General features: G+C 37.2%; 3 protein-coding genes across 3 annotated transcripts in view; 1 reads left to right on the top strand and 2 right to left on the bottom strand.

Moving 5' to 3' along the window:
• LOTGIDRAFT_167875 (hypothetical protein) overlaps nucleotides 1-3,788 on the top strand; it is a gene marked incomplete at both ends in the record, with an annotated part of 7,647 nt that extends 3,859 nt beyond the window's left edge. Inside the window, one exon of the mRNA XM_009065754.1 lies at nucleotides 2,809-3,788. Within this exon, the coding sequence (XP_009064002.1) occupies nucleotides 2,809-3,788 (980 nt within the window). The remainder of the gene's footprint in view (nucleotides 1-2,808) is intronic.
• A 3,126-nt stretch (nucleotides 3,789-6,914) lies between these two features.
• On the bottom strand, nucleotides 6,915-19,286 carry LOTGIDRAFT_221335 (hypothetical protein). The gene is made up of 16 exons (XM_009065753.1): nucleotides 19,210-19,286; nucleotides 18,651-18,755; nucleotides 18,075-18,236; nucleotides 17,417-17,560; nucleotides 16,845-17,009; nucleotides 16,296-16,444; nucleotides 15,799-15,923; nucleotides 15,036-15,204; nucleotides 14,323-14,518; nucleotides 13,567-13,767; nucleotides 12,316-12,408; nucleotides 11,241-11,339; nucleotides 10,135-10,278; nucleotides 8,744-8,854; nucleotides 8,298-8,420; nucleotides 6,915-7,583 (listed from the first exon to the last, which is right to left on the bottom strand). Exons 1-15 carry the CDS (start codon nucleotides 19,267-19,269, stop codon nucleotides 8,334-8,336), a joined length of 2,010 nt encoding a protein of 669 aa, XP_009064001.1. The 5' UTR covers nucleotides 19,270-19,286; the 3' UTR covers nucleotides 6,915-7,583; nucleotides 8,298-8,333.
• A 1,650-nt stretch (nucleotides 19,287-20,936) lies between these two features.
• Nucleotides 20,937-22,462, bottom strand: LOTGIDRAFT_77951 (hypothetical protein; the record flags this gene model as incomplete). The annotated part of the gene is made up of 2 exons (XM_009065713.1): nucleotides 20,937-21,283; nucleotides 22,354-22,462. Coding segments are annotated over 2 exons (456 nt in total), but the record flags the coding sequence as incomplete, so codon positions are not given.
• Nucleotides 22,463-24,932: the final 2,470 nt, after the last annotated feature.

The following is a 24,932-nucleotide window of genomic DNA, read 5'->3' as shown; positions in this document are numbered from 1 at the left end:
CCATGTCGCCCCTCCTACTTCGCTCCTGTCCATTTCACCCCTTCCCGTTTCGTCGCCCCTCCCTGTATCACCCCTACCCATTTTACCCCTTTCTCATATCGCCCCTTCCCCTTTTTTGCCCCTACCCATTCGCCCATTTCACCCCTTCCCTGTTCGCCCCCAATTAGTCCCATCTCGCCCTATTTCGTCTGAACTTTTATGTTTATGCATGGAGTCCGTAACGATTTGGCTAAATTCGATCATTTTCTCATTTATTGTCCTTTTAAAAAGAAAAACCAGGCGTTTGATTTCATTTTCATGAGTCATTTCTCGGAGACCTCCTCGACGAAATTTCGTTTGTTTATTTACAAAACTGACTTTTAGGCCACAAAGTATTTAGAGGGCTTACTAAATGCCCTATTGTATTCTACCGACAAAACACCGACACCGTTTCATTGAAGCGTTAAGTTCAATACTCGATCACTTACCCCTCTCATGGTGTAATTATAACAGACTTGACAATCGAGAAGTCTTTGGGTGCGTTCGAATCATTATCCGAATTTGACTGAAAATGGAATTGAAAGGGGATTAATGAAATGAATGGAGTTTTACGTTTCTGATTGGCTTGATGAACACGGGCAACGCCTTGCAGTGTACAAAGAGGAAAATCCGAACAGAATCTATGCCGAAGTCATGCCATCGCCCTATGCATTGCATTACCTCAATGTCGCATATAACTATAGGGTGTAAAACTCCATTTCATTTCATTCGACCAAAAGACCATAAGTATTATTTCATTTCATTTGATAAGTCGCATATTATTTCATAAATGTACGTAACAGAATGATTAATGCGTAAATCTCCATTTTTACTGAAACAGAACAAGTATCGAACGCAAACATAATGTCTTGGACAACCAGTCACAAGTATTAAAAAAGAATTTCCCCGAGTCAAGCCGGCCCAAATGACCTAATCCTAATCCAACACGCATGCGTACAGAGTGAAATACCTGTGAAAGGGATTATCGGTTGTTATTCGATTCAAGTCTTGAATAGCGGCAGACGACACAACTTAACCGGGTTTTTATGTCAATAGGATTTATGAATATACATTACTAAAAAAAGGCAATATCTCAGGTAAGCGTATTGTATGAGTGAGGGGAGAGATTGTGAAGGGAGAGAGAAAGGGAGGGGGGGGATGGGGGGGGGTGTTGTGAGGTTAAAGGGGTGTTGAGGAAGCTCCCTTTGAAAGGAGGGGAGGGGGTACTTCTCCGGGTTTATATATATATATACAAGATTATAAAGCAAAACAGGTAAGCAAACTGGCAGAGTGTGAGGGCGGGGATATAAAGGGGGGGGGGGGGGGTGAGGTTAAGAGGCATTGGGAAAGCACCCTTTGAAAGGAGGGGAGGGGTGCATACAAAACGGTATGGATTAAGGAATAGTTGGGAGAGAGAGAGAGAGGGGACAATTTATCAAAAAAAATCATGATAATGTATAGCTGTATTTGCCACATAGGGACATATAACACCACTTATCAAAATCAAAATCCAAACTTGGGCCTCGACATTACGGATGGCGTCTTATCTAAATTACAGTAATAAGTCTTTTTCAATGCAGTGACCCAATCCGTAACCATATACATCAATAATATAGACATGTTGTATCAAGGGCTAGATGTAACAGCCTCAACCTACCCTTGATAGATCATTATATATCTTTATGAGGTAACCGACCCACAAGCCTTGGAATGTCTATAACTTGTTTTATAACTCAAATAAGCCATTCAAATATGTTTAGGGTCATACCGAATTTACTTAATTCTGAACTCTGCCTTAATTTGCCCAAATAAAAAAATTTGCTTTCATTTTGACAAGAGAAAAATGCCTTCATCTTGACAAGAGTAAACTACCTTCTTTTTTCATTTGAAAAAATTACACTGCCTTCTTTTTAACAAGATAAAACTGCCTTCATTTTGATAAGATAAAACTGCCTTCATTTTGATAAGAGAAAACTGCCTTCATTTTGACAAGAGCAGACTGCCTTCATTTTGACAAAGAGAAAGGTGCCTTCATTTTGACAAGAGAAAACTGCCTTCATTTTGACAAGAGAAAACTGCCTTCATTTTGACAAGAGCAGACTGCCTTCATTTTGATAAGAGCAGATTGCCTTCATCTTGACAAGAGCAGACTGGCTTCATTTTGACAAGAGAAAACTGCCTTCATCTTGACAAGAGCAGATTGCCTTCATTTTGACAAGAGAAAACTACCTTAAGTCAAGAGGAGCCTGCCTTCAATTTGACAAGAGCAGACTGCCTCCATTCTGAAAACTGCCTTAGCTTTTAACTACAGAAAGCTCAACGTGGTGTAGACAAGAAAAACTTAATAGGCCTATCGGTTTGTGGAGACACACTAAAATTAAATTGACTTGGCCTAAGTGATCGAATATTACCCAGTGTGATTTATGATGAAGACTTTCGACTTTCCTGGTTTCAAGCCAAATATATTTTATAACGTACTCAATAGGACGACAGCCTAGAAATTTCATTTTATATCACGCCTTCTATCAATGTGTTATCTAACCAAAACTGCGGACACCTGTGTCTTTTTATTTGATTGTATACGAAGTCGACGTGAATTTATCATTCTGAAAAGCAATGCAGATAGTTGAAATTTGACTTTAGTAAGTGGTAAGGCATATTTCAGTATTTGTGCGTGTAAATAATTGTAGACGAACCATGAGTCGGCTTGTTGTTCTGAGAAGTGTTATGGTAGGCTAGGTAATATTTTGCTTTCACGGCAAACTAATTGCAATATTTTTTTCTTTTCAGATAACCTCATAAGGAGAACAAGTCAACGAAAACCAACTTTGAAAACTGTGTCTTCGCCCGGAATAGACTTTTATGATGTCATTTCCGGTAATATGAATTCCAACAAATTGGGACTTCCTCCAATATTCGACCGCAGCAGAACCCTCAGTGAATCCTCGGATTATAACTCGTCCGTTTCAAGACGCGCCCGGAAACAGAGCGAGTCCTCCATTTTGGATTTGGTATCAAGGTCACCGCACAGTTTCTCGTCGTCGTCTGCGAATTCTCATATTTCCGGAAGTCATCCACATACTCGTCAGTCCCGGACAAAATCGCTGAGTACAACAGACCAGGCGAACAACAACTCTAGTAAGCTCGGAACGTTATTCGAACAGACCTTCAATGAACTGAATAGAAAACCAGAGACAGGTTCGATTACAGATAGAGGAACAATGCCAAGTAAAACAAGTGTTCTCAGAACACGTTCCAATCCACTCGAGAGCACAGCGACAGTTGGAGGAAAACTAGCTAGTGTAAAAGCGAGCTCGAGGGCCACAAATGTATCCGTCAATTCCAAAGGGTTCACAAAACCACCCCTGAAAAGAATCAATTCAGACCCCAAATCGAATCTAGAACGAAAAAATTCCAAGTATTCCCCACAAAGACAAACCGTGAACAATTCGTCACCCAAACCCTCGCTCGGCTTCAATTTAGAGAAAAGACTAAGTTTGGATTCTAACGGGAACTCAAAACCCAGTGTTCGAACGCCACACACAAAGAGACAGCCGCCTTTCAATAAACAACAACGAATCGAACGTTTAAAATCGAATGCAAATGACGATCTGAGTGAGAGTGAAAGCGAGGAGGAATTCGATGAACGCGTTTTGGAATGGCTGGAGGGGGTGCGAGAAGCAGAAGCTCCCCCTGAGCAAGAGATCGTGTACGAGGACACCCCACCCCAATCTGACAATGCTATCCATATTGTGTACCAAGACTCGTGATGAAACTAGTGTTGTGCTTGAGTATATACTTAAAACGCACCCCAATCAGGTGTTGAGCATGATACTTGAATCGAGTGCTCTAATGGAGAATTCTAAATTGCCAAAAGTAGAGACAATTGGTGGCCGTGGGTTCATATCTCGTTCGGCGTGTGAAAAACCAATGACTCTGAATTAACTCATAATTCCAATCGGCCCAGTCGCAAATGGGTACGGATAATCCGGAAAAGATCAATACCAAGAGGTTTGGCCAAGGACCAGCTGGTAGATTCTTTGTGAAATATAGTGTTTCTTTTTTTCTTATGAACAGGCCTACAAAGGGTTGTTTACATAACACTATTGAGAAACTGTCAACGTTGGTGTGTTTTTGTTGACAACGAGGTGTATTTGTTTACATTGATCTCCACATGTCAAAGGGTTAATATTCAGTGACCTAGTGCCATACCTTAACCCTTTCAATACCGGTATTATTTCTATATTATGTTAGATTATGTGACTGAAAGAAATGGAGTTTTACGTCTTACGTTTCTCGAACATTTGGGCTTATCAAGCCGAGTCTTTTTTTTTTCAACAGGAGTAAACAAAACCACGGTTTTTCGTCTTTTCCAAACCATTCGGCAGTCCATTCGTTTTTGCGTAAAATTAATAGGCATTCGGCAACCCTCTGTTTTTGCGTTAAATTAATAAGCATTCGGCAACCCTCTGTTTTTGCGTTAAATTAATAAGCATTCGGCAACCCTCTGTTTTTGCGTAAAATTAATAAGCATTCGGCAACCCTCTGTTTTTGCGTAAAATTAATAAGCATTCGGCAACCCTCTGTTTTTGCGTTAAATTAATAAGCATTCGGCAACCCTCTGTTTATGCTGGAATTAATAAGCATTCGGCAACCCTCTGTTTTTACGTAAAATTAATAAGCATTCGGCAACCCTCTGCTTTTGCGTAAAATTAATAAGCTTTCGGAAACCCTCTGTTTTTGCGTAGGATTTAATAAGCATTCGGCAACCCTCTGTTTTTACGTAGAATTAATAATCATTCGGCTACCCTCAATTTCTGCGTAGAATTGAATAAGCATTCGGCAACCCTCTGTTTTTTACGTAAAATTCAATTAGCATTCCGCAACCCTCGGCTTTTGCGTAGAATTCAATTAGCATTCGACAACCCTCTGTTTTTGCGTAGAATTAATAAGCATTCGGCAACCCTTGGTTCTTGCGCACACTTGAATTGGCATTCGGCAACCCTCGATCTTTACGTAAAATTCAATTAGCATTCGGCAACCCCTCGTTTTTGTTTGAAATTGAATTAGCATTCGGCAACCCTCCGTTTTTGCGTAAAATTCAAATTGCAGGGCGCTTGCAGAACTTTCGTGCTGAACCGCTTGTTTCCTAACCACAAGATTCTTTCCAAAACGACCGCAATGCGTCAACTTAAAACCGCGTTCGTGAAAAAACTATTCAAAGTTCAATAGGACGCATAAAGTCGCGTTCAAAAGGTTAATTGTTCCACTTAAAGATAAATGGCTATTTTTTCATTGTGAATCGACGTTTTATTTGCTTACATTATTTAACCCTTCAAACACCGAAGTTAAATTTAGAAACACTTGATATAGAATGGCAACGCTATTTGTTTATTTGATCGGCGTATATAGAGTTAAAATAGATTTGTCAAATTTCGACCCCCTTAAAGCCCCTTGTACAAAAGTCAATCGGCACCACCTGTACAAAATCAATCAAATTGGCCCTCGATTCGACAATACTTCACTTTTAGCAAGTCACGAATGACAACTTGAGCTTTGAAAAGGTCACGTATCAGACTGGAAAATTAACCCTTGCTAATAACAAATGAGTCAATGTTCGCGCACTCACTCAACTGGAGCGAAAAACCAACAAAAATGAGAATATTCTACAATACAAAGACTTTAGACTCGAATGTTAATACCTTGAGCTCATCTCACGTTGCCAACATGCGTTTCGGATACACGATTGTCGTCAGGACAGCTTAGTTTGGAGACGTGCCAACATTGCACTTAGGGTGTGTGATTCTATTGACGTCATTAGCCCCTATTATGAAACAAAAATCCGCATGATTTTCGCCGATGGTGTCTTTTATTACCAAATCGTCAAACCATTACTGTGATATACGGTGTTTTAATTTTACAAAACACAAACTTCCATTATTTATTGTTCGATTATTTTTTACGATTAATTTCAAACCGGTGTGAGAGATTTTATTGTTGTTTTGTATTTATTAAAATTGTTATTTATTTGTTTTTCTCTTTTACCGCCCTCACCCATCTATGCTTACGATCATTTTCGGAACCAATGGCCGCCGATTCTTTTACATAGACTTATAAACGCCACACGCAAAGAAATCGGTGCAAAAGATCGTAAAAATTATTTGATTTATTTGTCACATTTGATTGACATTTTGGGGTATATTTGATTGACTTGTTTTGATTTTTTTGATTGACATGTATTGACTTATTTGATGGACATGTTTTGACTTATTTGATTGACATGTTTGGGTTTATTTGATTGACTTGTTTTGACTTATTTGATGGACAGGTTTTGACTTATTTGATGGACATGTTTTGACTTATTTGATAGACTTGTTGTGACTTATTTGATTGACTTGTTTTGATTTTTTTGATTGATATGTTTTGACTTATTTGATTGACATGATTTGACTTATTTGATAGACATGTTTTGACTTATTTGATTGACATGTTTTGACTTATTTGATGGACATGTTTTGACTTATTTGACTGACATGTTTTGATTTATTTGATGGACATGTTTTGACTTATTTGATTGACATGATTTTACTTATTTGATTGACATGTTTTTACTTATTTGATTGACATGTTTTTACTTTTTTGATTAACAGACTGGGTGCAATGAGGGAACTTTTTACTTGGACGACTATATGAGCTTATAGTCTATGTGCCATGGATTGATATCCAAATATTGTCAAATTCAGACTCATCCCAAAGATATCATACTAGGACAACAACTTTTCAAAAACAACAAGGAATATGGTCTGCATCCCCTAGACCAGTAAATTTGGGAGATGTCAAAATCCCCACCCATAAAAAAACCCAAATCCCCTCCCCCAAAAATAAAAAAAAAACCTAACTCAACAATGGAATATATCTTATTTACAAATTAACTGAGTTCACACTACAACAAAGTTTATACATACATTTGAATTCTTAGACCAACTTACATACAGTACCCAATACAACCACAGAGTGACGTCAGGTGTTCTAGAAGGGTGATCATGTCTAGTCTTTCCTTGTGCAGGCTCTAGAATGTCATTTGGTGTTTTTCTGACGATTTTGATACATGTTCAATAGTAAAAAGATAAGTCGATAAGTGGAATCAGGTGTTTTAGAAGGGTGAGCACACCATGTATTAAGCCACATTGGATATCTTGTGTTTTAAAACCTATCTTGATATCTCAAAGGGTCACGAGTAGGTTACATCTGTCCCTTGATGTACTAATATGAAGCTATGTTTACAAGCATTTAGTTCTAGACCACTAAGATGCACCAGAAATTTCAATATCCATCCGATACCCTTTCCATAATCAAACTCATCCCGAACACCTTATGTCACTCCTTCCCTGAATGAAAATTTTGCAACAAATTTAGAAATCTTCAAGCAAAAATGATGCATGATTTGATGCAAATTTTTGAGGCTAGAAAAAGCTTGAAAATTTGCAAAAATTGCTATAATTTTATGTTTCCATTTGTCAAAATTTTTGGTCCAAGAACAGGAAACTTCTTTCATTTCATTCTTTCTGAAATACGAAATTAATTAATAGAGAATAAACTGAACGAAATGAAATGGAATTGGAATTAGTTTATGAAAGAAAATGAAAATAAATGAGTAAATAGAAACGGATGAAAGGAAACTGAATTGACAGTAAATAAAAATAAATGAAATGGAAATAAATGAAATGAAATGGAAATTAATGAAATGGAAATTAATGAAATGGAAATTAATGAAATGAAAATTAATGAAATGGAAATTAATGAAATGATATGGGAATTATGAAATGAAATGGAAATTATTAACTGAATTGAATTAGTATAAATGAAATGGAAATTATGAAATGAAATAGAATTAGTATAAATGAAATGGACATTAATGAAATGAAATGGAAATTATGAAATGATTTAGAATTAGTATAAATGAAATGGAAATTATGAAATGAAATGGAAATTATGAAATGAAATGGAAATTATGAAATAAAATGGAAATTAAGAATTGAAATGAAATGGACATTAATAAAATGAAATGGAAATTATGAATTGAAATGGAAATTATGAAATGAAATGGAAATTATGAAATAAAATGGAAATTATGAAATGAAATGGAAATTAGAAAATGAGAATATATGCAATTGAAATAAGAAAAAATGTAAATGAAAATAAATACAATAGAATTGCAAAGATAAATGAAACGAATTGGATATTAACATCTTGCTGTCCATTCAGCCTTGAATACTTACCATAAAACTGTGATTTTGATAAAAAAAAAGTGTAATTTAATAAGATCTAATTGCAGGTGGTACCATTGGACATTCGTTCTGGTCTAGCGTATCATCAATAACTGGTCTGTAGTCCAACTTCACCTACAATCAAGGAACATAACTCTTCAAGTTTTAAGCAATTAAGACATCACTAATCGCGAAGTCCTTATGTGATAAATCATATTTTGCGATTAGTGAAGTCATCAAACACTTAGTTGTAGTAGAATTACAGGAATCACAGACGCCTGATTGAAAATTAGAATGGTGTAAATTGATGCTTTAAGTGTCCCTGATACACATAAAAATTTTTGAAAACTTTTTTACAATCCCTTTAATTATTGTGTTTGCCTGACTGAGGTCTATGAGAATTCGTTCAGGCAAGTTTTTCCAGGCACAGGACCCTGTTTTTAAGTTAATGTAGCTACCTTTCCGTCACCATCAACATAAGATAGAGTATGTTTTCTCCAGTGTTCATCATAGGGTTTAGGTGTCTGACCTTCTACTGGTTTACTGTAGTCATATTCATCAATACGGTGCTAAAAATAAAATAGAAATGGAGTTTTACATCCTATTGTAATATTAAATTTTACATCACAAATAACATAAGGTCCTTGGTTTTGCATATGGTATTGAGCCCTTCAGTGGTGAGGGAACCGGTAGGGCATTTGTCCTCCTAGAAAGATAGCTTGCCAGGCAAGGTAACATACGCCCACTGATAGCTTTGATTGTAAGTACAAGTCTTTGTTTGCTGCCCATTCAATTGTAGCCTGTAGAGTGAGCACGAGTTGCACAATATAGCTAATAGATATAAATATAACAATATTGAACAATTATCCAATCATCACAAAAATCGATAGGGATCATCTTCATAATGACATTGACACACAAAATCAAAATCAAAAGAATCTGTAAAGAATTGTAGCCTGTAGAGTGAGCACGAGTTGCACAATATAGCTAATAGAATGAAACGTCAAGTCAGACACGATATTTCGACGAAAAATTATCAGATCATCTTCATAATGACACTGACACACAAAATCAAAATCAAAAGAATCTGTAAAGAATTATAGCCTGTAGAGTGAGCACGAACCAAATGTGAACGGACGGACCGACAGGGTGATTACAATATACGGCCATCTTATGTGTGGGCGTATAAAAGTGGTTTGTACCACCACTTTATTTTCAACGAATCTAAATGTCTTTTTTCTCCAAAATATGTAATAGAATGCACAAAATCAATTCATTTTTTCTCAAAATTGATTGTCTTAAGAGGACCCTCTAAGACGCTCTATGAAAGGCTTGCGACTATAACACCACCACAGAGTAGCCAAAATTTGAATTCAGCCTCAATAGTTGTCCCCCCATTGAGTCAGTCTGCCCCCTATTTCTATCCCAAGCTTTAGAAGGCCGGCGTCACCATTGGAGCATTTGAATGCAAAACTTCCTTCCTTAAGCCAAACTTTGTTTCTGTTTTTTTATTTTTTTGCTCCAGCACTCCAGTTAAGATCTAACAACTCCTCTATATAACTTTAATCTGAATAAAAACACTGCCAGCCAATCAAATTTCTCCCCTCTCCAGCGTTGGGATTATGTGAAGCAAACAGAAGTTTATCAAGTCCACTGAAACTGAAACACGTTTTTAATTGGTTGTTCAGACCAGACCAGTGTCAAGACAAAGGTTATACATTATGAAGAAATAAGAGGGCTATCGTTAGACCCTAACTGAAGTGGCTACATTAAAAATAAAAGCTATTAATTAATGCAACGAAAGTTTGCTCGAACTTTTATCAGACTGGACATCCACACAAAAAAATACCTTGAAATCTTCTCTAGAGTGAGCTCCCCTACTTTCCGTTCTATTCTCGGCACTATAAATAGTCTGGATAGCATTGATCATCAAGTTCTGTAACTCTAATGTTTCTACTAGATCGGTGTTCCAAATCAAACCTCTATCGTGAACCTATAAAAAGAGAGACATACACTGATTTATGCCGCAAGAAATGAAAATGAAAATGAAATGAATGGAGTTTTACGTCCTACTTTTCTGCACCATGTGGGCTAATGAAGACCGTCAACGCCATGCAGGGTGCAATGAGGGAAATTTTGCCAGTACAGCGGCGTTAGCCTACTCTTTTTCGATTTCAAACTGTCGAGGGATCTTTAACATGCACAGCCTGTAGCACACGGGGCCTTGGTTTATTGTCCCATCCGAACGACTAGACGCTTTTTCCATGTCAGCCCCTCTTGCCTACATGTATATGCCGCAAGTGTCTCGATGGATTCATTGATGGTAAAGCAACTCTCATAAAAAGTGACATTTGGCCCTAAACCTGCTGATAACCCATCAGAGGAATAGACATCTTCACTATGGTCAAGCGGGTAGGTAGGTGGATGAAAAGTTAACGTTCGCTTCCAGCGGATGCTGATATCGACTATGGTCAAGCTATTACACTTCATGTTACCTGGACTGTAATGGCCCCCTTTCTTGTTTCACGGTCAGCAATTGGACAATACGTAAGCGAATACAGCCAATCAGAGCCTTCGATTTAATGCGCAATTATTTTTGAATTATTGTACCGTCATTCTGTCGAGGCCTCTGATTGGCTGTATTCACTAAGGTACAATCCAATCAAATTTCTGCATTCACAGTCCTTCGTGAAATAAGATAGTGGGCCAAAAGGTCAAAGATGGAAAAAATGGAAATTTTCCCCAAGAAGAAACCCTAAAGATAGTGGACCACAGCCATATGCGCCCACCATGGCATGCGGATGGTAAATATTCAAGATATAGGGGCAAGGGCAATAACTCTGCTTCTAAATCTAGTTTTTAGAGCGTTTACAAGCAAATGTTGACGGACCGACGGACGGGGGTGCCAACAATATAGGTCCACATAGAGAGAATTGGGCGTATAAAAAACCTTACCTTCAAGTCATCCATTTGTTTAAATAAGCCATCCATCTTGTCACATCCTTCCTTCAGTGTCACCCCATCTCGGAAGACAGCAGCATAGTTCTGCATAGTCTGAAATTAACAATTAAATACTATAACATAGGTCTACATAGTTTGAAATTAACAATTAAATACTATAGCATAGGTCTACATAGTCTGAAATTAACAATTAAATACTATAGCATAGGTCTACATAGTCTGAAATTAACAATTAAATACTATAGCATAGGTCTACATAGTCTGAAATTAACAATTAAATACTATAGCATAGGTCTATATAGTCTGAAATTAACAATTAAATACTATAGCATAGGTCTACATAGTCTGAAAGTAACAATTAAATACTATAGCATAGGTCTATATAGTCTGAAATTAACAATTAAATACTATAGCATAGGTCTATATAGTCTGAAATTAACAATTAAATACTATAGCATAGGTCTACATAGTCTGAAAGTGACAATTAAATACTATAGCATAGGTCTATATAGTCTGAAATTAACAATTAAATACTATAGCATAGGTCTACATAGTCTGAAAGTGACAATTAAATACTATAGCATAGGTCTATATAGTCTGAAATTAACAATTAAATACTATAGCATAGGTCTACATAGTCTGAAAGTGACAATTAAATACTATAGCATAGTTCTGCATAGTCTGAAAGTAACAATTAAATACTATAGCATAGGTCTACATAGTTTCAAATCATAATTAAGTACTGTAGCATAGTCTAAAATAAAGAATGAGTTAATAACCCACAGAAAATGTATGAAACCAAATATCTGGAAATGTACTGGTATTTGATTATTTGAAATCCAATGAATGAGTGAAGTAACCCCCAGAAAAACGATGATACAAAACTTCAAGACCAGGGGTTGATTGACATAAATAGAGTGTAAAGACATCTGACAAAAAATTGAAATGGTGCAAATAGAAACCATAAATGGCCGCTTAAACACATAAAAAATCTAGCAAACCTCTTTACCATCCCTTGATATTTTGTTTCATTTATTTTCTGTGGGTTATACAAAGAATAGACACGTACCTTTTGCATGTTAAGACGTAGATCAGCTGTAGGTGTAGAACCGTTAGCATGACGTATTTTATCTAGATTAGATACAGATTCTTCACCAGCATTCTACAACAATAATCACAAAATGAAATAGAGTTTTACATCCAAAGACAGGAGTGTGCAATAAGGGAAATTTTGCCAAGATAGCATGTTCCTTGTCCATATCTAACCATTGCTCTCACAATCCCATATTCTCGTCATTAGAGACTAATAACCTCCCTTGGCAAACCATACATCACTATCAAATTTATCCAATCAGGAATCTCGTAAAACTTGGTGTAAAAGGATGATGATTGCAAATGGCAGCCTCCATTGAATCAACCGGAAATGTTGCAGTTTCGAACCAACCCCTTTTCGATAATCCATCGAAAATAGAGGCATTAAACTATCTTTATTTGTGCACCTAATAGGTAAATCAAAGATGCTGTGGGCAATGTTGGGAAATTTGATATTGCATTGGCATTATTCTCATCTTTTTCTATTTCAAAATCAACTTTTCTTCTTCCCAATAGATTGGGCTATGTCCCTGCAGTGGGCAATGAGAGTAACTTTGCCAAGATAGAGGCATAAGCCTTCTGTCTCGGTTTCAAATTTAGAAAAAGTTGTAACATTCTATTTTCTTGCTTTAATAGCCTAAAGGGACTATACATATATGTAACGCCTTGCTGTATGCAATATGGGAAATTAATTTAGCTATAGTCTGCTGTGTACAATGTGGAACATTTTGACATTGCATTGGCATTAGTCTCCTCTCTGTCTATTTCAAAATCAAAGATGGCTTGCCAGGCAAGGTAACATACGCCCACTACCAGCTGTCAGAAATGATAACAAAATCTTTAGAGGCTGAATAATGAATTTTCAAATAATCTTCAAAATATTTTGAAGTCGAGGCAAAAACCTCAACAAGCCAATTTTAACGCATTCTTACTAAGTCAAGGGCAATAACTCTGAAACTGTTCATCCGATCATTACCAATTTCAAACTTGACCGAGATCTCATCAATATATACATGCATACCAAGTTTCATCAAGATCAGATAGAAACTGTAGTCTCTATCGTGCCTACAAGAAATGTGGACGGACAGGGGGCTACAACAATATATCACCACATTATAATGTGGGTGTATAAAAATAAACAGATTGGGCTAATGTAGCTGCAGTGTACAATGAGGGAAATGTTGTCATTGTGTCTCAGTGAAACATGATAAAGCAAAATCTCACCAACCTGTTTGACATTGCCAATAGATTCTCCAGGTTTGTTTTCAGCAGCGATAGTGTTGGCACAAGCTCTTCCAAATACTACCAGATCCAGTAGCGAGTTGGCACCAAGTCTGTTGGCGCCGTGGACTGAGGCACAAGCTGCTTCTCCGCAGGCGTACAATCCTGGAACTACTTCGTCACCACCTTCTCTGGTGTACTTGATAACCTAAAAATACAATAAACAACATGAATGGGGGCGTGACCGGGTAAAACCTGGAATAATAGTGTCCTGTCAAAAGCCATTTTCACAATGTCAAGCTATTACAAACTTCGTCTTATACCTTGACTGCAATAGCCACCTTTCTTGTATCTTCACAATGTCAAGCTATTACGATCTTGGTCTTATACCTTGACTGCAATAGCCACCCTTCTTTTATCTTCATAATGTCAAGTTATTACAAACTACGTCTTATACCTTGACTACAAAAGCCACCTCTCATGTATCTTCACAATGTCAAGCTATTACGAACTGTGTCTTATACCTTGACTGCAATTGCCACCTTTCTTGTATCTTCACAATGTCAAGCTATTACGAACTTCGTCTTATACCTTGACTGAAATAGCCACCTTTTTTGAATCTTCACAATGTCAAGCTATGACAAACTTCATCTTATACCTTAACTGAAATAGCCACAATTCTAGTATCATTGAAAGCAGCGATTTGATTGGATTGTGCCCCAGCGAATGCAGCCAATCAGAGCAGATGTTGGGGTATTCTTACCTGACCCTTGTAGTTTGTGGGTGTACCACCCATATTGTAATGAACTGTGGGTAAAACTGGGATGGGATCTCGGGTGACGTCAACTCCAGCAAAGATCATGGCTGTCTCACTGATTCCGGGTAAACGGGTGTGAAGGACCTCTGGTGGTAGATGATGTAACTGCAGGAGCACGTGATCTTTCTCTGGACCACAACCTCTGAAAAACAACAGAAATTTGAGCTACAATGATTCAACAGGGTTTTGTGAAATCTATTTATAGCTGTACCTCTTGGAAAGTTCACAAAGCAGTTGTGAAATTTGAGCTTCTACGATTCCAAAGGGTTTCATGAAATCTATTTATAGCTGTATCTTTTGGAGAGTTCACAAAGCAGATATGAAATCTGAGCTTCCACGATTCCAAAGGGTTTCCTGAAATCTATTTATAGCTGTGCCTTTTGTAGAGTTCACAAACCATAAAAATAAATGAAAATGAAATGAAATGAATGGAGTTTTACCTCCTGCTTTTCTGCACCATAGAAGACAGTTAACGCCATGCAGGGTGCAATGAGGGAAATTTTGCCAGTACAGTGGCATTAGCCTGCTCTGTTTTGATTTCCAACTGTGGAGGGATCTTTAATGTGCACAGCCTGTAGTACACGGGGCCTCGGTTTATTGTCCCATCTGAACGACTAGACACTTTTTCAAGTAAAAAGGCAAAAATACAGGACACCTACCTTCCCTCTCTGATCTCAATAGTTGAAGATCGTGATACCACATCCCGAGACGCCAAATCTTTAGCAGTGGGGGCATAACGCTCCATAAATCTCTCTCCCTCAGAGTTGATGAGGTACCCTCCCTCACCACGTGAACCCTCTGTGATCAAACAGCCAGCTCCGTAAATACCTAGAAAAGAAACGAAAAAAAAATTTTTTTTACAAAGATAACAACTTAGGTTCATGAGGATCCTTTCTACCAGCTGGTCCTTGGCAAAACCTCTTGGTATTGATCTTTCCTGGATTATCTGTACCCATTTACAGCTGGGTCAACTGGAATAATGAGGATCCTGTCTATCAGCTGGTCCTTAGCCAAACCTCTTCGCATTGATATTTCCTGGATTATCTGTACCCATTTAAAATTGAGTTAACTTTCATATGCCGATTGAGATTAGAGCCCACAACCACCACTTGTTAAACGTAACTAAGCAAATGACATCATGTAAAGATTTCAACACTCTAACCAACTGCGCTACAGAATCCCTCATAAAGGTAACAAAATAGAGAAATTCATCAATTGAAAAAACATGTTAATTTGAATCCTCCTAAAGGTAAGAAAATTTCTGATGCCACTGCCAGCGCTTCTGAAAGTCAACTTCTAATGACTGGAGAACATTCTCAAATTTGTTGTCACTGTGTAAAATGTTCATCCCCAGCTTGGCAAGAATTTTATGAGAGTAAAAAAAACGTGCATTCTACACACAAAAATATTCAGTATGTTTACCTGTAGGATGGAACTGTATAAATTCCATGTCTTCGTTGGCAAGACCAGCTCTGTTTACCATAGCTGTACCATCTCCTGTACACGTATGAGCTGATGTACACGAGAAATACGCTCTACCATAACCCCTGGGGATAAAATGCAATGAATTGGAATTTTATAACTTATTGGTTTAATGAAATGACATAAGATTCAACCTGCGTCCCTACTGAAGTTTGACAAGTAGAGATCTTCAGACAACTGACCTATTTTCAGTCTGCGTCCCTACTGAAGTTTGACAAGTAGAGATCTTCAGACAACTGACCTATTTTCAGACTGTGTCCCTACTGAAGTTTGACAAGTAGAGATCTTCAGACAACTGACCTATTTTCAGTCTGTGTCCTACTGAAGTTTGACAAGTAGAGATCTTCAGACAACTGACCTATTTTCAGACTGCGTCCCTACTGAAGTTGGACAAGTAGAGATCTTCAGACAACTGACCTATTTGACAATCTACTTACCCAGTGGCCAAGATGGTATTTTTCGATTTAAATCTATGAATTGAGCCATCTTCTAAACAAAGGGCAATAACTCCTCGGCATTCTCCATCTTCCATGATGAGATCCAGGGCGAAATACTCAATAAAATAGTTGGTGTCGTATTTCAATGACTGAAATTAAAAATAGAATTTGTCTTAAAGGGACAGATGTGCCATTTTCAAGTGTTGATTTGTGTCTTGAATATATATAAATAGTCTTCAGAAGTACTAGAAATGTACGAAAATCACATAATTCCTTTAAAAATATCTCAAACTAGGAATTTTACTCACTATTTCTATAGATGTCTTTTCTATATATCACAGTGTCTCAAGAAAAGACGACTCGTCTTTTTAACTTTCAAACGCGGATAATTCTGAACATTATGGATTTGAAGACTCAAATTTCTAAGTTACTTATGCTCATCTCATGCTGCTGATGGATGTTTCAGATACATGATCCTCACCAGGACAGCATGTGTAGTGTAAATAAGACTACATGAAAGTACACTATTGTAAAAACTGTTCAACTTACACGTCCATATAAGGTATGTAGTAAAGAATGTCCAGTCCTATCAGCCACACAGCAACAACGATGAGCTTGACCTCCCTTGCCGAACTTTAAACTTTGACCTCCAAATGCCCTCTGATAAATTTTACCATTTTCCAAACGACTAAACGGCATACCATAGTTTTCCAGCTAAAAATTTTTAAAAACAAAATTCTCTTTCAAAGATCAGATTGAATTGAAATGAGACTATTGAAGACAGGCAACAACATGCAGTGTACAATGAGGGAAATTCTGTCAGGACAGCTGGTTCTTGTAAGCATAACAAATTGTGGGATAGCTAAACCCAAAGAGCCTGTCATATTGCTCTACTTTAGGTTTCGCTATCCCACAATTCATTATGTTATCAAGATGCTTTGATTGGTTAAAAATAATGTCAATAGAACAGGATTGAGATGGAAATCTTGTCAGATCACAATGAAGATGAACAATATCAGTAAAACAAAAGAAACAAAACTGTAATCTAATTCTAATTAGATTGCTCACATGAACTTTGACCATACCATCTGAACTTCAACCTTTGACCCCAGAATACTGACCTCAATGACGGCCTTTGGTGCCTCTTCACACATGTATTGGATAGCATCTTGATCTCCCAGCCAATCAGAACCTTTCACGGTGTCGTAGAAATGATACTTCCAATCATCTTCTTCCATGTGACCCAGCGCAGCATTAATACCACCCTATAAAAAACAAGGGCAATAACTCAAAATAATGAGAGCAAAAACTCAAAATACAGGGGGAAAAATAGCTTAAAACTACATGTCAAACATAAAGTGGTTGTGGGTTCTAATCTCAGTCGGTCGTGACTTCGAATAAGTCATCCTTCCTCATTATTCCAGTCAACCCAGCTGTAAATGGGTACAGATAATCTGGGAAAGATCAATGCCAAGAGATTTGGTCACAGACCAGCTGGTAGAAAGGATCGTCATTATTCCAGTCAAACAAGCTGCAAATGGGTACTGATAATCCAGGTAAGATCTATGCAAAGGGGTTTGATCAAGGACCAACTGGTAGAAAGGATCCTTATCATTCCAGTCAACCCAGCTGTAAATGGGTACTGATAATCCAGAAAAGATCATTCCAAAGAGGTTTGACCAAGGACCAGCTGGTAGAAAGGATCCTTGTCCTAAGATTTCCTACGAAGTTGACATCACAGAATGTTGATGGCAAAAAAAAAAGAAAAAAGGTACAAACCTGGGCAGCAACAGTGTGGGATCGAGTAGGAAAGAGTTTAGTGATACAGGCAGTCTTGAAACCTTCATTGGCCAGACCAAAGGCTGCCCGTAGACCAGCTCCTCCTGCGCCTACTACAACAGCATCATAGGTATGGTCAATGACAGGATAGTCTCTTGAGATCTGAAAAAAATTACCTTATTGACTATACTGCTGACACGTTTCAGATATAAAATACTCATCAGGGCGACTAGATTGGACAATGGGGTCGACATTAGAGAGGTTGAGCAAAATTTGTTTTACCTTACTTATTTACTTATCTTATACACCAATGCCATGAAGTGTGCAATGAGGGATATTTGGCAAAACAAATTTGCAACTGGGATAGTGCAAACGATGGCAGTGGAATAGCTCAGTGGGTAGCGAGTTGGATTGTCGTCTGCTTGGCGATTAGATGCCTCGGCTGGAATCCTCCTCATCCTGATGCCACTGCCAGTCCTTTCGGAAGTGGATATTCAACAATGTAATCGCTACTCTAACCGATGAGTCAAATCACTGGACAGGACTGAAGCATCCAGCACCCAGATTGTATCTTACCTGCGAACCAGTAGAGACATTAGGACTATTGTTGCGCCCATTAACACGAAAACTAAAATCTCGAGATGAACATGATGAGGCTAATGGCTTACTTCCTGTTGTTAGCTGAAATGGAGAAAGCCGTCAATAAATTTCAATTTGTTGGTGCTTTAACAATTCCCAACCAGTAGCCATATTGGTCTTAATGTTGCATGAGCTTATTTTGTGTCAACTTTGTAAGTAAGGCCTGCCCAAACTTGGCAATGTCAAAGATTTGGTTTCTCAATTTCACAAAGTGTCTGCAATATTTCATTTAAAACGTACATCATTTATTGCATTTGACAAAAGGTTGAAATATACCACTTCATTGCAAAGTTTAATACGGCCTGTCTAAAGTAAAAGTGGAGAACGGTACAATTATCATTTTGGTTGCATAATTTGTTTTGATCATAACTTTGCAACAAAGTCTCAACAAAACAAAATGAAAACCTCGTGACAATGCCACAAATTTCATGCAATAAGCATGACAAAGCTTTTTTCTACTCATCTACACAAAATTTATGTCTTATTCAATACTTACAAGAGATTTTATAGCAGTTTTTTGAGCAGTTTGAGCAGACAGCTTCAACAACGACGCCATTTTGGTAACCTTCTGACTTCAAGGTCGTCGAGTTTGCGCATTTATGTTTCTTCCGAAAATTATATAAGCGACATTTTGTTATAAAACACGAATTAATCTTTAAAAATTTGCCTTTCAGTGTTAAAAATTTAGTATGTTTGGTTGTTTTTAATCTAACTGCGCGTTTGGCATAGAAAATAAGTTTTACGTGCAATTTCGTGATGAGCTATTCGACCTTGAACCCATGACTTCCATTTGACCCCAAAGGGTGGAAATCAGGGGAAGTCACTCAATGAGTGTAAAAATTCAGACCACAATTAAATTCCTAAAATGAAATGCTTACTCTTACAGTGCACCTGATGCCAAATTACCACCGATTTTCTCAACTCAGCTTTCCTTTTCGAGAGTTCACATGGTTAAAATATTATTTTGGTAATTCTATTTCTAATTAACTCCATGCAGTGTACAATGAGGGTAATTTGCCAAGACATTAGCCTACTTCTTTTTCCAACTGTCAAGGGATCTTTAACGTACGCAGCCTCTCGGTTTGTTGTCCCATTCGACATTGTTAACCCCTCTTACCTGCATCACTGACAGGGGGAAACCAGGTTGAAAGTAATATCCATAACATAAATGAAACATGGACGCATACTGCAACAGAGAACTCTACTAGGCACAGTGGCAGTTTTGTGTGGTCAGAATGTCATATGAACTTTGCTCTAGGCAAAGGTAGTTTTCTGTATTCAGAATGTTCGTGTATAAAAAAAAACTCAAATTGTATATTGTATATTTTCTGTGATTTGTATAATATACAAACAATAACACTTGTAAAATCTATTGTGCAATTATTCTGAATATACATAAATATACAATTATATACAAAAAAAGTTTACAACAGTTTTCGAAAGTTCATCGCCACTTAGCTTAAAGAGGGCATGTAAGTTCACGTACCCCAAAATGCCATTTTGAAAAGGGTCTTAGTTGGGTCTAAAATCTTTTTTTTTTAAAGCAATCTGATTGGCTTATACAATCACTGGGATAATATCGACCAATAAAATTTCTGGAATTTGAAAGGGATAGACTTCTTGTACATTTGCACCCCTATGTAGAAAATATACAGAAATGGCACACAACTAAGACAAATTACTGGTGTTCCTAATCACCTAAAATAACAACCTATAACAAAAACAACCTTAAGGTGTGTTTTAATATATCTACTGCCATTCTAACGGGTCATTGTGACCAAATGACTTTAAAGGAGACGTACCAGATAAATTCAAGATTTAGTTTATGGCCTGCCATAGCAACACAGCCAAAAGTTCCAAATCTATTTGGCACAATCCCTTTAATTAGTCACAAACAGGTAAATTCTTGAAGCAAATTGACTAATTATAAAATAGCACTCTGTATCATTTATTTCAATAATTAATAAATATTTATGCAAAAATAAAAAAAAATTTCCAAAAACTTTATGGATAGAGCAAAGATTATTTTGCGGAAAAAAAGTTTCACTTTGATACTATATATATATTGAACAAGTCTACAAATAGTCACTATCAACAAGCCACTTCGCTATCTAAAACCATCTCCTTCACGTCCTTGTCACTCTTTGAGGCGGGCTGTGATTGGTGCGATTGATTAGAAGAGGGAGGAGCTTGCGCGTTATCACAGTTGTCACTTGAGTTTGATTGACTTGTTTGTTCATTGGAGCTGGCTTTTAGTTCCAGCATGTCTATAGTTTGTTGGATATAACGGACAGTTTGTTTACGCCTCATTCTGATGTCATCGTGTCCTTCCGCCTCAACTCCGTCCAATTTTATCAACTCGCGTGTCAGCATCTCCTCCAGAAATTTATATTCTTTGTCCTTGCTTTTTCCCGCAAACGCGTTAACTTTGGCTTCAAGATCCCTGACTTCTTCAGTAACAGCATCTATCGTTTCATTGGCTCGCTCTTCCGCTGATTTCGGTTTTGGAGGTTGTTTTGGTAGTTCAGGTTCCGTTTCCATGGGAACCTGTTCTTGTGTTTTGGTAGGTTCTGGTTCACGATGATATTCTTGATGTGGAGCTTGATAGGTCGTCTGGGGTTGTCCTTGACCTTGCTTGCTGAATTCGTGGACTATGGGTATAACATGGGCCTTGCGTTCCGATTGCTGTGCCGTGTTCGGAGCTCCAGGATGACCCTGACCTTGGTGTGACTGAAACATGGAGGGTGGCACTGGTGACCGCCTCATTCCATCATGGACAGTGTGAGGAATTGGGGAACTCCTTGCACCGTGGTTATGAGAGATTGGAGAACCCCTCGATCCTTGGCGTTCGTGTTGAATATTATGCGTTACTGGAGAACCATGAGATCTCTGAGGTCCAGGCGATCTCTGTGGCACAGGCGATCTATGTGGAACCGGTGATCCTCTCAAATTCTGTCCCAGATGTTGGATTGGAATTTCTCTTGGTATGGAAGACCGGTCGTGGTGATGGCCACCATACTGCTCCGGGTGTGGTTGATGCTGTGGAGTATACTGATGTTGGTTATGCTGTTGACCGTGTCTACCCTCGTGTATTACTGGAATCTCTATACTTCCCTTTCGATCGTAAAAACCAGAACCATGATGCGTACTTTGTTGAGGAGGCGGGTAGCTTAAATGCTGATTGAAACCACTCATATGAGGATAACTCTGAAAGTAGAAAGCATTTAAGAAAATTTTAGTACATTTTGATACAATAAGCGTATATGAAATTTAGCTCTTGGTTGGGAAATGGACCTAATATATCAAGGCCAGAGTGGTGACTTGAAAATACACCCTGCTTCAAAACTGTACACAAAGTCGATCTATGGGGCTTATATCTTGGCTACCCAAACGTTTGATGACATCAGCTCAAAAGTGTCAGCTGTCAAGACATATTTCCCATATTTTTCACTTTTCACCATGTTTTCAACCATAATTCGACTTCGTTTCAATCAATTTACGGTATTAGGCAATATTATTTATGCAACATCATAAGTTTTATAGAAAATTTACTAAAATACATAGATCTGAAGGTCTAACGAGAATCAACAAACAATTTCAATAGAATGAGAAAACATAAATTTGACATATTTCCACTAACTTACCATCGACATTCTGGGGTCGTCCCAAGTCGTAGTCTTCGAATTGTGATCCACAAAATATGGACAACTGCTTGCGTTATCAATGTACATTTCCCAACCTGGCGGTAGTCCTTTATTATTAACACTAGGGTGATATCCCGACATTTTTCTTTTTATTTGACGAAGAAGTCGTTCAGGAAAATGTCGGAAGTTTCTGGAAGAGTCGCCACCTGGCGAGGGGATTCTAGAACATTCGGGGGATAACTCTGTCAAAATTCCGTACAGCGCATCACCCGAAAATGAAAAATTCTGAATTTTGGCTTTAAAATTGAAATGTTTGGTCCAAATTGCCCGAAATATTTTGAAAATTATTTGAGTTCTCAAAAAATAAAAAAAGTTAATCAAAATTAGCGAAGAAAGACAAAAAAAAATTTCGGTCATGGCTGCGTAGGAGCATCTCAATTGAGGTCAAGTAAGGTGCAGTTTTTAAGATGAAAGAAATTTCAATAAAAAAACCGGTCTTTGAACAAGTTCTTATGTTTTTATTTGAGTGACGTCCACTTTAAAACATCTTGGCGAAATCTCGTCTGCCATGAAATATTTCAAATGACCTTTTATGGTTTGGGAAATGTTTTGTTAGGCCTGACGAGTCAAAATGTACCAAATTGGAAAAAAACAAACCAAGTTAAAAAGGAGGGGGGAGGTTGCTAAAGCTGTTGTCCTGGAAAATTCCCCTCATTGCACACTGCATGGTGTTGTTTGTATTGCAGGCAAAATAAAAACAATCCAATTCAATTCATAGCAAGAAAAATAAAAGACCTGTAGATAAAAGCTATTTTTATTAATAGTCACTGTTTTCCAGTTAAGATACAAGAATAAAAACGTAAAGCACAATAAAAGATGGCATGATTCAATCATTCTTAATTCTCTACTTTTATTTTCCCCTTCAACATTTGGGACTTTGACTAAAATTCACGAAAAAAACCAGCCAATCTTTGAAATGAAAAAGGCCCAATTTGTCAAATTTTGTTTTAAAAAAAAATTGCACCTTTTAAATTTTTGTCTTTTAAATCAAAGCAGGGGAATGCAACTTTAACATACATTAAAGGGATAGATTCACAAATTTCAGACCTTAAACACAATCTAACCAACAAAATTCAATCTTACAATGATAAAATTATTGGGCATGTCCCCTTTAATAACATTTGGCGCATGATAATCAATACAATATAAGAGCCATCATTTGATTGGATTAAAGGCAGACTACATTTCGATTGGATAAAAATACTTCATTGTGATTGGTTACAAAGGCAATCTAACATGATTGGTTGATACAAATATAAACAGTTAATACGATTGGTTAATACACAACACAAAGACTAGTAATTGATTGGCCAAAACTTAAGATTGGATTCGCATCTTCATGAGAACGTACTAAGTTACAAAATGTACCCAATTTTATAAAAGCATCTTGGAAAAGTAGCCAAATTCACTTAGAGGCAATATGAGTCAAAGTTACAAAATGTACCAAATTGGAAAAAAACAAACCAAGTTCAAATTTGTTTACTCATTTTCATGAAGCTAAGTAACAAAATATACCCATTTCCATGGCAACAAGTAACAAAATGTACCCATTTCCATGGCGCTATGTTACAAAATGTACCCATTTCCATGACACTATGTTACAAAATGTACGCATCTCCATGACGATGTGGAATCCACTCTGAAGACATAAAAGGCATCTTGGAAAAGTCAGCATAACGTATTGCATTCGACTAAATTAATTAAAAGACTATTTTCTGCCCCTTTGTCCTTCCTGACAACAAGTTTGACAATTATTTCAAAAATAAAATGCATGTCTGGATATTTTGTTTCCTTTTTTTTTCATCTGGGTTACTTGACGCATTCTAAATGGTGAGCAAGTCAACCCTGCGAAAAATTAGAATGCAAAATTTCCAGACCTACATTTAAATCGATTGCATTCATGAAATATTTGTCTTAAAATGTCTTTGGATCATAAAAAACAAGTTAAGTAAAAAATCTCCAGTCAAAATAAAATTAGACCTAACTTTGGTTCCATTTTTTTTTATCAGCTTTTTTTTTTAATATAGCCACTTCAGCTAGGGTCTAACGACAGCCCACTTCAACGTTCATCAAATTAACCTTCTGACCTTATTCTATGATGTTTGCTTTAACCAATCAAATTTCCATCCTTTCCAGTGCTGCCATTTTGTGAGGCTACCTTTACCGAGTTAGGTTAATTTGACGAACATATTAAGAGGGCTGTCGTTAGACCCTAACTGGAGTGGTTATACTAAAAATAAAAGCTAATAAAAAACGGAACAAAAGTTTCTTCTTTTTTATATGTTGTTTAAATCAAATTCTGAAATGATATGTGCCTATGTTTTTATTTTTCTCAACCCAAAGACACCTGAAGACCTTCAGTATAGTTTAAAGATGGGTTCCCTTACTTTCATTAAGAAAATGAAAATGCTAATACTTATATGAATAGAAAGTAGAGGTGTTCTAATGACTTGGAAAAATACCAGTTTGTCTCACATGTCCATAATTAATTCATAATTAGCTAAATTAGAAGAGA

Source organism: Lottia gigantea (assembly GCF_000327385.1).
Source record: "Lottia gigantea unplaced genomic scaffold LOTGIsca_70, whole genome shotgun sequence".
Classification (NCBI taxonomy): domain Eukaryota; kingdom Metazoa; phylum Mollusca; class Gastropoda; family Lottiidae; genus Lottia; species Lottia gigantea.
Note: the sequence above shows the minus strand (reverse complement) of the source record. Positions and strands in the feature narration are given on the sequence as shown.

Bases quoted from the DNA above. Each gene is read 5' to 3' on its own strand.
- LOTGIDRAFT_221335 (XM_009065753.1), bottom strand. From the start codon at position 19,269: ATGGCGTCGTTGTTGAAGCTGTCTGCTCAAACTGCTCAAAAAACTGCT. The intron at 13,768-14,322 runs GTAAGAATACCC...TTGTATTTTTAG, and splicing joins CCACAAACTACAAGGGTCAG to GTTATCAAGTACACCAGAGA. The intron at 10,279-11,240 runs GTAAGGTTTTTT...CTCTTTTTATAG, and splicing joins AACAAATGGATGACTTGAAG to GTTCACGATAGAGGTTTGAT.